The 14801-nt window shown below is 35.8% G+C and overlaps 2 protein-coding genes across 2 annotated transcripts in view; one reads left to right on the forward strand and one right to left on the reverse strand.

The window, feature by feature from the left end:
• Positions 1–14801, reverse strand: part of LOC106636928 (aldo-keto reductase family 1 member B1) — a 403668-nt gene that overhangs the window by 355880 nt on the left and 32987 nt on the right. The window lies entirely within an intron of this gene.
• LOC106636896 (cytochrome P450 9e2-like) lies at positions 5522–14600 on the forward strand. The gene is made up of 3 exons (XM_089593599.1): positions 5522–5774; positions 13561–13829; positions 13947–14600. Exons 1-3 carry the CDS (start codon positions 5522–5524, stop codon positions 14598–14600), a joined length of 1176 nt encoding a protein of 391 aa, XP_089449725.1.

Genomic DNA, 14801 nt, shown 5'->3' on the forward strand with positions numbered 1-14801 from the left:
CGGCAGTGCATCGTCTTAAAAGGAAACCATTTTCACTCCGTACCATAGAGCCGTAGCGTGAATAAACATGACTAGATAGTGGCTCTGGCATCCTTTAGCTGCAGGCAGGGCAACGGGCGTACAGACAGCTCGTGTTTGAGAATCTTCGAGACGAAGTGTCGTATGGTCGAGTTTTGTCCCGTTAATTGCATTTGAAATCGGGAGTTCTTAACTTTTGCGTAATGAATACGATTGGCAAAGCTTGACTTTGATACAAACGCGTGATTGCATGCCGTTGTTTGTCAAGTTCATATTTTGTTGTTGAACAGTTGATTGTCGATTATGCAACTTTGCTTTCTCAAGAGCATTTTTTTTTATTGTCATATCGCATGCGGACGCAATCGGATTCCTATCAAGATCTCGAATTCTCTCGCGTCATACTGAATGGAAAAAGAACCTCTGTGATAACCCTTTTTACCGGATTTACAAAGGAAGAGATTCGAGGGCTCAGTAATTTGTGCGATGCAGATATTTTGGACTTTGACTAGGGATGTTTGATGGAATTCAGTTGATTAACGATTTGACCATAGAAAAATTTTTGGGTTTAAAAATATAATTATACATTTAGAAAAGGTATTACTATTGACTATCAATACATACAGTAAAAATAAAAATCAATCAGCTCTCATTTATCTTCATTTTTGTGAAATTGCTTTTCTATTCTTGCAGGTAGAATTGAGAACTTAAGCTTTAGTAAATTCAAGTAATTACTAGAGAACAATCATCTTTTGTATATTAAATAAAAGTAAACCCGATAACAAAGAAAACCATTTACGATCGTTAGCAAAATATTCATCATGCTCAAAATGCCTTCAAGAAAAAAATGTGTCAGAGGAGCTCGGTCGTATACGATGTATATCAAACGCTATCAGCTCGCATTTTATTATTTTCAAGTAACACAAAAACTTATTTTGCGATAAATGTAATATACCGTTATAACGTTTGGCACAACTGTTTCAAGTGAAGACCATTTTTTTCCAAAAGTCAAAAGTCAAGATTAAAAAGCGTATTTTTTGTACATGGAGACGAATAACGTCAACAACAGATAAGTGTACGATGTTGATTAAATTTAGATACGCAGTGACATTGCAGTTATCAAAGTGACGATTAAACACTCTACACTTGGCATATTATATATATACTTTTTTTGTTTATTTACTAAAGGACGTTGTATTATATTCACTTGCTTATCAATTTATTATTTAATTAGTAGAAAATTATAAACTCTATTGATTCATTATTGTTTAATTAAAATTTTCCTTTTTTTACACGTGCGTATCTATGATCTGTCTATACGTTATTGAATATCTCAATTTTAAAAATATTTATTAAAGTAATTGATTAAAATACACGTACCATAGACCAAAGACGTATCGTTATCAAACATTATAAAACCAATTTTATTGAATTGAATGAAATCAGATAGCATAAAATAAATCGATTCTTTAATTTTATAACATGCAGTAATTTTTTTAGAAAAAACTAATTGTTTATCACACACGGTGACTGAAATTACCTAAATATTTACACTGGAATCAATATTTGATGTAACGTATATCTAGCTGAAATATTATTTAATCATCAGACATATTGTTTTAGATAAATGCTTCAAAAAAAAAAAAAAAAAAAAATTTTTGAAAACAATTCAAATTAAAAGGAAATACGTATATTTTATGTTTTGCAAGATGCTGTTATTTATGTAATTGAGTTGAATTTTTCTCTAAAAAAATAACAACAAATCATATTTGGAAAATAAAAAAACTACATCAACACCCTGAAAGTATATTGCTACATTTCCATTTCAGCTACGACTTAAATATTCATTGTAGAAAAAAGGTAGGAATTATAACATATTAACATGGATACAACTATGTAAAAATTATGAAAGAAGTTAAATTAGACCCATTAAAAATTTATTCAGGAATATAGAACTGCGAATTTCAGTTGTTATAAATAAAGATGTACAAAGTCATGATAACAGTGAGATAAAAATACGTAGTTGATAACAGGGACGAAGCCATTAAAGTTTATCAAGAAACAAATTTTTCCCGGAAAGCATATACACAGAGATTTTTGCGTAAATATAGTGGCATCAGAATAAAAATAGAATCATGGAAAGAGATAAATGAATATTATGAGTCGATGCTGTATTAATTTTTTGAAACCTTATAACAAAAATTTTGTAAAAATATTTTAAATTAAGTACGTTGAAAATAATCAAATGTTGACGAAAAATTGATGTACAGTGAAAATTATAAAATTTTCTTGGAGAGGGTGAAGCGCAAAGTGCGTATAGGGGAGCAAAGCCGCACTACTACACATACATGTTAAAATTATTATTGTTTTTATGACCATTATTGTTACATATTCTAAGCCTGCTATCCTATTGTTTCCAAATGTTTCTCGTGGGTATGACTATTTACATACATCTTTTCATCGTCTAAATGTCTACTTTCTCTCTCGCATTCATACGTTAATCGGCGCTGTGATTCAATAGTAACAAAATGCCTTGCAGCCAATCAGAAACGGTTGGCAATTTTTCCAGTCATTCATACTAGTACAGTGTTACAAGATAAAATATCAATAATAATAATTATGGGGAGATTATAACCACTGGAAATCGCTCATTATCCTCTTTCAAAGTATACTTCTCTGACTTCAACATTTATAATACTGATAAAACCAACGAAAGAGCAATGAAAGTTATTACCATTGCATAGAAATTCGATTGAGTGTCGTAAAAAACAGGATTGATGTGAGAATATTCAAATGAAAATAAATTCGCAGTTTTGAAAATCTAATTTTATGCACATATTTATATGGTAGGGAAAAGAACTCGGACCATAAAAAAGCCCGTACAGCGGCAAGCACTAAATCCATCAAGCTCGAAGATGATGGCATTCGAGCACTTTCCCCGTCCACGCGTGTGGCCCGGAGTATATAAATTTTTATCTGCAAGCCGTGCACACGGGAGTACAAACTATATCCAGTGGCTCCACCGCGGCGCTCGCATACGCGTCGATATTGCCCGGCCGTCGCAGTTTGTAAGCGATTGCTGCGACCGAGACACGCGGCGCCAGGTTTAATTTCGCTCTACCGCCCGCACACGAGCAACGCCAGGGCGTCAAAGCCCATGTGTTGCGCGCATCCGTCAAATGCAGTCGGAGACGATCCGGCCACTCGCGTCTTTTTTACGATCGCCCTGTTGATCGGATAAACACTTTTATTCCCATCGCTCCCGCCTTGACCGCCTATTAGGAGTACTTGACATTAGGGGTACATCACTTGAATGAAACTAATCTCGAACGTCGCTCCAATGAATGAATGAAAATGAAAAAAAAAAAAAAAAAAAAAAAAAGTAGTTTTCTCGCAAGGCCATTACGTCTATTTCCTCGTATGTTCCCCCGGGGATTATAAAAAATTCAGCCCATCGTCCTCGCAAGCTGTCAAACGCGCACGCGACGTCCGAGCGGTACATTATAGTCTAATGAATCCACGCACCCAGGGTCCTCGGAAGCCGGATGAACGAAAAAAAAAAAAAAAATCTCTGCTCGCGATACCGAGTAACATCGATAGGAAGCTGTGTGGAGTGTCGGTTTCAGTAGATGATGTTGGGTTAAGGTCAGACGGGCTTTTCCCTCGGCCCCGGGATTGAGAGACGGCGGAAGGGGCCAGCAAGAGGAAACGAGTCGAGCGCGAGTATTGACGTGCTGGGTGGGTTTTTTTTTTTTTTTTTTTTTTTTTTTTAATATTGCAACCGAGTCACGTTTCTCTCACCGTACCAACTCGTGTCCTCCTTTTTCCTCCTCGGGTACATCCTACCTCGCGCGTAGCTCTCTCTCGCTCGGCGTCCGACTCAGCTGAACACTCCCTGTACGCGGTCGTTTCTAGGACGCGAAGGGACCAAAATGCGGCACAATCTGTATAGGGAGTCCTTCGGCCTCTCTCTTTGCTCTTGTTCTCTAAGAAAAGAGGCAGTATTAGAGGAAACTGAAAAAAAAATAAAAAAAACAAAGCTCAATACCTGTTAGAATCGAAAATCGAGGCACAGTGGTGTTTTTGCCCTGCAGATTTTGGTTTTTGTTTCAAAAAACGTTGTAAGCTCCTCCAAAATATACATGTGTTAAAAGTTGAGCAACCGCTGCAAGCTCTGATGGTTTCTTCAAAAGTGTCCCTCACTGATAAGTGAAAAAATTGTACGGTATCGATTTTTCCCTGCTAACAGTCAGTCCAACCACCTCTCGCCTACTATATCAACATGTAACAATACCAAGACAAAAGTCCAGCTGATTAAAAAGTAACCGGCAAAGGGTGGCGCCGAGCTGCCGGGAGCGCTGAGTCACCCACCGCAACCTTGGCTGCGAGTTCAAGGTTGTCCTCCTTACATCGTCCTTCGAATCCGGCCCGCTCCCTTTGCTCTATCAACGCGTTTATCACACCACCGGTCAAAAGAAAAAGTCGCCAAGGAAAAGATGATCAGGTGACCCTATATCTCATCCCCCTTACAATCAACTGTCATCACCACATAAAGAATTGTCGCATCTTGGAAAATATATAGAAAAAAAAAAATGTTCTCCCCTCAAAGCTTGCAGTCGTTAGTGCTATTGATTTTTTTAGAGCGCAATAAAGACACGAGTTTTTTTTTTGCTTTCAGGATTACGTCAAGTTGCAACTGTAAAAGTTAAGAGAGAACAAAAAAAAAAAAAAAAGAATTTCAATTCAAATAAAGCAGCATGCAGTTAGGCCTTTTTTTAACTAAGCCAATACGTATGCACACAACGGCCAAAAGGTTATTAAAGAAATGCGGTATCGAGTGCGTGTATTATTAATGTGATGTATTATTAAGCTGAAATCCCAACGTGTTACACGCATGAGCGATATATGCGTACTCCACGGACACCCTCTCCCCCTACTACCTAAATGGAACGTGAGAGGGGAAGGGTAGAGCGTCTATATGCACATACGCGAGTCACGTGCGCGGCCTTGCTACCCCCTGCTATCTCCACCCCTACACAGTCGAAAATTAAAGTGTGCAAAACATATGCGGGGAATTTAGATCTTGATGCGCCGATCTGGGTGGCAGGGGAAAAAAAGGCAAATAAAGAAACTCACCAAGCAGCTGTCACGTAGAGTCTGGCTTCTTGAGAGCTGCGTTAAATTACGCGTGACGAAGCAGGAACAAAAAAAAAAACAGATTTCCCTTCAATCTAATGATACAGCTGAAACACCATAGATCCCTCCAAGTACAAGGTATAATGTATGATCGGCGTGTGTATAAAAAAACTCGGGCGCCGCACTTCGTGTAGTTAATCCTTTGGTATCGTGCGCGTGTTTACGTCCACTCTTTGTCCGACGCGATGCACTAGCGCCCCTTGACAACACCGCACAACCCCAGCACGACTCTCCTTATTCCCTCGACGAGCAGCTTTTGCAATTCTCCTGCTGCTTGTTGTCGTGCGGTACGCGCACCAACCACTACCACATGACCATCACTACCCCGAATTTCGCTTGTCCCACAACGGCGCACACTACGAGCCCCAGGATTGTGGCGCGATATTCTATCTTTGGTGCGCTATTTCGCGAAGCAGGAGGGAGGGTTGATACTCGGTCCTGCGCGTCGGAGGATACTCCGACCCTTTCCTCTGTCGATGCGAAGGTTAACGCCGAAAAAGCTACTGCCGCCGACGGCTGGACTGGTGGAGTGGCAGCAGCGAGCAATGAGGGGGTTGGTTTTGGTACGTCAGGATAACGCGTAGGGGCGCCACCTTTACCTTAGGGGGTGGATGGATGGTGTGGATGTACGGTGGTTCGACGACGAGGCGGGTATGTATAGAAGACCCTTTGCGAGTCTTGGTGGTTGTCGTAAAAAAGGGATGGAGAGAATAAATTACAGGGGGGGAGTGGGGAAATGACGGTGGTAACGTCGAGGGAGGTATCTGCCCCTCCAGCCGCTCCGCTCTGTTTTTGTGGAGGGTCAGGAGTGTGGGTAGCGCGAAATGAGCCCTGTTTGATGGTTTTTTTTTTTTTCGAGAATCTTAGCTCTTTTACCAAAAGTTGGTGTCTTGGAAAAGAAAAGTTTTGCCACTGCATTTTTCGATCTTTTTAGATACTCTATGACAGTTCAACCTTTACCTTTAAGTAATATAGAGCAGATTTTTACCCAGTACTCTGGACTTGCTGTGTTTATTGTTGAAAGGTTTTTGACTATCATGCCATGGATGTACCATGTGGTTTCAGGCACTTTTCACCTGTTTTTGATACTTCAATGTACGTTTTTTTTTATTTAAATACTTACATCAGAGATGAAAAGGAAAAAATTTCATTGATATTGATTTTGAACTTGTACCCAATCATGATAATGTTGTGATTTCATAGGGGGTAAATATATGATTAAGCTGCCTCATAGAATAATTATTAAAGAAATATAGTAGTTAATGCTAGCAAAGTATCATTTTCTCGGCTGCAGGATGTGAACTTTCATGTTTTATTTTCAGGCTGCCTGGATCGCTAAGTGACCTAAATTATTTAATTTCATTTGTGACTTGGCGCGAAAAGTGACGCAAAGCACTTAGATATGGAAAATTCATACAGGAAACCATTAATACCTTCTGTAAAATATTTTGGAGGGAGGATTAACAATCTTTAATAATTAATTTTTGAATCAAACATATTATCAGGTTATGTTCCTTTTAAACCATATTCACCTTGAGCAATTTATTTTATCCTGGTATCAAATTTATCTTATTCGTACTAACAGTCGAATAGTTCCTAATTTACAAAATTTTATTAAAAATTTTTATTCTGTGCTTAAAGAGAGGTACTGCACGACAAAAAGCTTAGTAAATGTGTAAAAAAATTTAGTACATTTTTTTCAAACATCACCTTAACTCCAGCTTCGTGCATAACTGATTTTTGGACAGTGTATACTCAGTTGAGATGGTATTTTACACAAAATTTCTTGTAGCACAACGGTGATGGGAAGATAAGGTATTTTATATTTAAAAAATCAAACGTTCCTTAAATTTCCTAACAAAGTCCATAAACTCTGATATAAGGCCTTACCCAAATAATTTCCAAGTGAAAAGTCTAGACATTGTCTGCGTTGGCTAAGTTTTTTTTCTACCACATATTCTGACCTTACAAAAGGTGCAATGAATTCTGAAACGTGTTAATTATAAAAAGATCGGATATCATCTGAGGAACTTAAACTAGTAAATAATTATTTATAAGTGATGGAAATCGATAATAAGAAATAATAAAGTGCAGATTTGAGACTAAGAACAAAATTTGATAATTGTCGTCATTAGTTATTTTTATTAATTTTTTTAAGTGGCATATTGGAAGGTGCAAAAAAAACTATTAACTATTGTAAATTATAATTAACTGAAACTTGTAGTTTATACGTACCATTTATTATTAATTATTAAAACATTTTAGAGCAGAGAATAAAAATTTTTACAAAGTATTTTCTGTTATACTTATAAAATTAAATTCTACTAACTCTTCACAAAAACGATTTGTTGTCGTGATTTCGTAAGGGAACGAAAATAAACTTTTGGGTTCAATTTTCACAAAAAATAAAAAAATTATATAAAATATTACTTACTTATGAGAAAAAGAAACATTATTTATAGTCTCAAATCTGGACTTTATTATTTGTTATTATAAGTAGTTATTTTTTATTTTTCTTTATAAACAATTAAGTGAATGAAATAATCTTCACTTGGGAATCAAACTACGTACATTAACACGACCATAAGAAAATTGTATAAATAAGTGTGCAAGAGTAAACAAAGACTACGAACAGGGGTTCATTACCTATATACTTCATCAAATTTTTTATGTCTACAAAATTTTTATTCCACTACATCAGAAATTCATGCATAATTATTTTCGGTACTTCACATAATAATTTAATTTAATAGATGCTCAAAAGTTCACGTTCCAACTGCATTTTATCTTGTATGAATTTTAAAAAAGCTGAGTTATGTAAAAAGAAACAATTAGGGAGATGAAAAATAATGCAGCAGCACTTCGATCCCTCGTTAATTAATGAACAATAGAGAACAAAAGGTACGTACGTATAGTATAGGTATAGTGGTTGGATAGAGAATGATAGTACGGAAGAAAGAGAACCAAGTACACCATCTGCGCACAGGTAGTTGACTCTGTATATATACAAGCAAGAGTTGGGCTGATGGTTCTGCTTTACTGCGGTTTCAATCGATTTTACGACGAGCTCTAGCGTGATTATTTTAGGATGTCGATGAGTGGAAATTACTTTTGGTCGATTGAACTTGTTGTCTCTGGATGATAACAAGAAGTTCTTCCTGTATAGGGGGTGCGAATAATTTGGATTTGGTGATAATACCTTTTTCTGGTTTCGTAGCTGCGTAAGTGGAAAATTACTAAAAGTTACGTAAGGTGAAAAGGCCCATTATCTGGACTCTTATTCTGAGATTTGGTTATTTTAGTTTCTGAAACACATTATTTTTATATTCGATTTTGAAAGGAACATATGTATTTTTCAATATTTAATATTTTTTAAATTAATTTTCGAAATAAACACTGAAAAATCTAGTATTGGGACAGCTATATTTTTCAATGGATCCAGATATTCGTGCCGCACATCACAGTGACAAATCATAGAATCAGTGGCTAAATATATACCTTATATTTTATGAGATTGCTGGTGATTTTAAATCTATTTAAATTAATAGAGAAATTTTTTTGATATTTTACGTGTTCCAATTCTAAGAACAGGTCTACGTAGCGGCATCCATAAATATAGTATCGAAAATCTTTATTTGCGTTCTGTCTGCGATAAAAAGATACGATTGTTTTAATTTTTTTTTCATTACTAAAGAACTGTAACAGCCTTCTGAGAAGTGTACCAATTACCTATCTGAGTATGAGATATAACATCTTATCTCATCAGTATACTGGATAGAGATCTCAATTTTTACACATACGTGACAACTGAGTTACGATCAACTGAAATTGTTGGGTCTTAAATTTTGATTTTGATGTTAATCAATTCATTGGGAGACGAGAGATAAGCAATAAGAAATTATTATCACATTATCAAGCATAATGCAACCCTCCAACAAAATTTTGATTACGTTTAGGCTTTGAGCAAATACTTGCAAAACTTCGCCTTCGAGAACATTTTGGCCTCAACCAGTTAACCTGCATGTGACTACGAATATCTAGTCATGGTCATGATAAGTGTGAAATTACAAAACTACGACTTTGCATTTTTCTCTTCAAATGCTTCAACGTGTTAGATAACACATTTTTTTTATCGTAGAAGTTATTCACTTTACTCTTTTTTCTCTTTCTCATTATATCACACAATTTTATTTTTCGTTCAAATCGGCAAAAAGTTACGTGGACGCCCAAGTAAACTGCTAAATCAACGCCGTGATTTCAATCGTCCAAAACAATAGTCTTTGATGAAATAATATCTCTAAATTTGTTTATGAATTTTCAAAGCACGTACTATTCCTTAAAGGCCACCCACAAGCAACAGAAAGAGGAAAAGCCAGAGAGCATCGACCCGATATCCCATGAATTTCGATATCCCAGCCAAAGTATTTCGTCGTCATTTCCCATCCCTTCTTATACCCCCTACCAGTACATTCCCTCTTAATCATGCATCAGATAGCAGTCTCTTACCATACGCTCGCTTCAGAGCTTGCCTATACAGCAATATACGTATGCAAGTGATAGGATCGAGAGATACCTTATAGGGATACTTCGTAGACAAGCGTAGGAAAAGCGGCAAGTTGATGTAGGGGTGGAAGAGGCAGCTACGCACTTATATAATATACATTAGGGAAAAGGCTGATTGTAATTTCACACATGACGAAACGCGGGCTTCCCTGGCCCTGCACCTCCTCTCTTTTCCGTCCGGGCACTCCTCCTTCTCCTCCTCCCTTTCTTTCGGCTTAGTCTCGATCACATGCACATGCAGAGTCCATCTGGAGGTAAGGGAGTTGTAGATACAGAGAGAGGGTGAAAGAAGCCCTTTTCTAGCCCATCTCTCGCTACCCCCTTTGTTTCTCCGTTTTACATGCCGGCGTCTCGCATTTCTCAGCTCTCCATCTATTGGGATTTGGTCTTTCGTCCATCTAGTGCGCAGAATTTAGGGCTGCACCCCCTTTTCCTTTTCTAAAAATCAAACCCCCTCGTTTGCATCCAAATTTTTCAAAATTAAATATGTAACTTGTTCCCCGTTAATTTTCCAGATGTTGATTTTTTTAAGGAATAAAGTTCAGTTATGTCCTGTCTCCTAATTTCCTCATGAAAATTACTCCCTACGTACCTAATATAAATCCGTCTCTTGTTTTTTATTCGACGGTGTTATTTTTTTTTTTTTTTTTTTTTGTCTTTATGAAAGTGGGAGTGCACCGTAACAAAATACACAAAAAAAAGTCTTGGTGATATTTAATATCTCCAGCCCAGTGAAACAGCGACGGCAGTTGTGCCCCAGGGAGACGTCTTGTAAAAAAGATCTGCGAGAAAGGAGGCTCGTAGCAAGGAAAAAAATGGAAGGAGAAGGAACAGATGTTGGGTAAAGGGGGGTGGGAGTCGGAAAAATAAAAAAGACCGCCACAGCACGAGCTGGTCCGCCTTATCAAAAATTAAAATTTCATCCCGCCAGACGGCTTGGCGTTTTCTTCCTTCTGGAAGCCTGGAGGAATGAATACATTCGCCCGCACGAAGCGTATATATATACATGCTTATCAGAGGGCGATACGTGTTTTGGGAATCCTCAGGCTCTCAGGGAAGAATACGGATGCGGCATAATAGCTACTGGGAAACTAACTTCTTCGTTCTTGTGTGCAAAAGAGGGGGCCTCTCCCAACGCCAGGGCTGGAACTTGCAATTTCTGAGGCATTGGTCGTTAAATTTCTCTTGCCTGGTGAATTTTGCTTCTCTGATTGTTTCCAGCATGACGCCGTTGAATTTTTAATGAAAGTTTTCATATCCATACACCGGAGGAAGAGAGTTTCAGGAAATGTCAAACTTTGGGAGTCAGAATAATTGGTTCACATTTTATAAGGTTTTGATTTTTTCAAAATCACGCAGATTTCCTGGGGCTACAAGCGAAAAATTGAACCTTTTTCATTCGAAAAAATGCTATTAGCAACAACATTGTATCAGCTACATGTGCAACGAAATATTTGGAAAATGTTACGAATTTTAGAATAGATAAAAAAAAGAGAATGTGTGAAAGAGAGTATGGCAGGGTTCAGGGAAAGAAGAAAAATGGGAGAGAAAAATTATGTAAATATTTTGTAGACTTTAGAATAACGCTATTGACAAAATAATTACGGAAAAGATAACTGTGAACAGAAAATTTTTTTTAAACTGTCACAGACGTAGGGTCGGAAGAGATAGTAATGAGTCTTGAAGGTACAGGAAAAATGTTTTGAAAATAACACGTGAATCAAACAATAAGATACCAGTATATTTAGAAAATAAGAACCTAAAAAGTCTTATGAATAGAAATTGAAAAAAAATCCAAACACGTATTAGGAAGAGAAGTTAAGGATATGTAAAAATTATTATTTATCAAAGTGGAATATGATACTAGAGAAAATCAGTCATAAATTTTATGAATATTAAAAGGCATGGTAAAAATACAATAGGGAACAAAAAAACTTAAAAAGTATAAGAAAAAAGTAAATAAGGGTGAAAATTAGATCAAACAAGAAACCCAATCTCATTGGAATAAATCAAATTAATTTTGACTTTTGGACAACTAATGAACTGAAAAAAACAACAATTGCAGAAAAATACTAATAAAATAGAAAAACCATTGTCATTTGACCGGAAAAAAACCATCGCCACGAGGACTTTTTTTGTAGCTGGAAGGCCAGAAGGGTAACCTCGATTATGTAACAAATACTATATTTTGCATATCGATGGTGCAGTAAATGTCTAAAAGTCACCGTTCAATTTAAATGGATTTAATATTTTATAATGTCAAAATGCGAAAATGTTGAAAAAAAACTTTTATGCACTCGAAAAAATTTGAAAAGTAATAGCCACAGTTTTACCACACAACACACAACAATGCTGAAATTAACGTTTTTTCCTGATGTAAGATATTTTTACAATAATTTTTTAATTAAAAATTATTTGTAAAAAACGTATAATATGACTGCTTTTAATAGACATATACATACACATAGACCTACATTCAAATTCACACAAAAATATTTTTATTTTTATCTGAAAACATCACTTTGTAGAAAAATTCATTATTTTGCAGAAATTCTAATACAAATATAACGTACGTTAACTTATCCCACGAAAAAAGATTTAAAAAACCAACTTCTTGAAAAAAAATCTATTTTCAAAAACAAAAAAAACAATACAGTGAAACCCAAATTTTACTTAAGAGTTATAGAAAATGTTTTTAAAAGGAAGACCAAAATAGAAAACAAAGGGTTCAAAGGGTTAGCTGTGACATATGTAAAAATTAACCAAAAACACTACAGTATGTATATGAGGAAATCCACAAAAAGTATCCCGTAAAACGAGCCCGGTTTCAAGGGTGTGCCTCAAAAAAAATTTTTTATTTAAATCGGGGATGAAAACATGATATTTTTTGTGGATTTACTCATGTACACTGAACTCTTAAGAGGTTAAGAAAAAAATCAGACAGAAGTGGATAAAGGATGATTGATGGAATCAGAGGTAATCCTTGATAAGATATGATTTTGTAAATGTTCGAGAAAAATCCAATTTACAGATTTGTAGTTACAATAAAAAAGGTTCACTAAATAAAAAACTAAATTGAATTTGAAAGTACTAAGAATTTGCAATGCAGGGGACATAAGATAATTTTTACAAAGAGATGTAAAAAATGATTTGAGAAACCGATACATATCACAGATAGCATATGAGTGCCAATTGTAATATTCTGCCATCTTATGAATAAAATGCCACAAACCAGAATCTAAAGTATGTAGATAGTATCATTATTAATAATCTCACTCATGCCATCGTTACATTTACTTTTTAAGCAGTCGAATTTCTGAAACAAGATGGATCTCACATGGACGCTACTGGCGATTATTGCAACTTATGTAATAACACATACGTTTTTGACTAAAACTTACGACTACTGGAAGAAAGAAAATATACCATCTTTACCAAATCCGTTGCCGGGATTCGGACACATGTGGCCAGTTATTTCACTAAAAACCAATTTAATAAATTTTGCCGTAGACGTGTACGGAAATTCGAAAACTAGTATGGTTGGTTTTTACTTTATGCGAAAACCAGGTCTAGTTTTATGTGAGCCGGAACTAGTAAAGAGTGTTATGGTCACAAATTTTTCAAATTTCAGTGCTAATGGAATTGTGTTGAACGAAAAAACAGATCCCATTTTATCGAAAAATCCTTTCGTCATCACAGATCATCGTCGCTGGAAAGCCGCAAGAGCTCGTACAATAAGTAACCTTTCGAGTCAAAACCTAAAGTCACTTTATAATATTGTTAAAGATGTGTGTCAAAACATGAACGATTACGTTGATCGTAAAATTAAAGAAAATAATGATTCATTTGAAAGTGAACTGAAGGATACCTTTACTCGATATACTTCGGAAATAGTGGCAAATTGCGCATTTGGAATCGAAGGACATAGTTTCGAAGATAATCCAGATCCGTTGGCGTTCGTCAATGTTTCTAAGACAATTTTCGAACCAACACTAATGAATGGCATCAAACAGGCTTTAGCTTTCTTTTTACCAGAATTAGTTGGTATACTTAAAGTAAGCTTTATAGAACCAAAAATAGACAAATATTTTCGAGAAAATTTAAAACTTATAATCAAAGAAAGAAGACAAGCGAATCAGATCCAAAAAGATTTTCTTCAATTTTGTTTACAGATAAATTCTGAAGATTTTGATAGTACCATCTCGGATGTACTGATATTTTACGCGGGCCTTTATGAAACATCGAGTACAGTTTTAGCCATTTTGTTTTATCATCTTTCACAAAATCAGGAAGTACAAAGAAAACTTCGTTCCCATATTGTTTCCATAATTCAAGCTAACAAAGGACATATCACTTTTGAATCTTTGAAAAGTATGAATTATCTTGATCAGGTGATATCAGAGTCGTTACGATTATTGCCACCAGCATTTGCATTTAGAAAAGAATGTACCAAAGAAACGACTCTCACAGGATCTGATGGCCTACAGTGTCACGTTCGTCCTGGCACTGTTATTATGATACCAGTTATGGGATTGCAAAATGACAGTAAATATTGGGATAAGCCTCACGTTTTTGATCCTGACAGATTTAATCCCGAAAATCATGCGAATCACCGCGAAGGGGCCTATTTGCCGTTTGGTGATGGACCCAGAAAGTGTGTGGGTATAAGACTGTCACTTATGTTGGTGAAACTTGCAGTAGCCACATTGTTAAAAAATTTTTCGATACAAAGTTCCACAAAAATGAAGGCACCACTTGAAATGGAAGCTTTTTTCGCGATAACTCACATTAAAGGAGGTTTTTGGGGAAAATTCGAGAAACTCTAACGGTTGACTTATTACATGAATAGAAAAATCAAAAATAATTTTATCCACTTTTGAATGATGCGTTGCTTAAACACAGTATAAAGTAAGAGTGACTTGGAATTATAACATTATGGATATGCCTGCCTATTGATGCAATTATAATAAATATTAATTAGTCATTACATAACATGCATATTATCACATTTCTTCATAAAATGTAAA

This window comes from Copidosoma floridanum, unplaced genomic scaffold (genome assembly GCF_036245765.1).
Source record: "Copidosoma floridanum isolate Cflo_tuat_1 unplaced genomic scaffold, Cflo_Japanese_pri ptg000019l, whole genome shotgun sequence".
In the NCBI taxonomy this organism is placed as follows: domain Eukaryota; kingdom Metazoa; phylum Arthropoda; class Insecta; order Hymenoptera; family Encyrtidae; genus Copidosoma; species Copidosoma floridanum.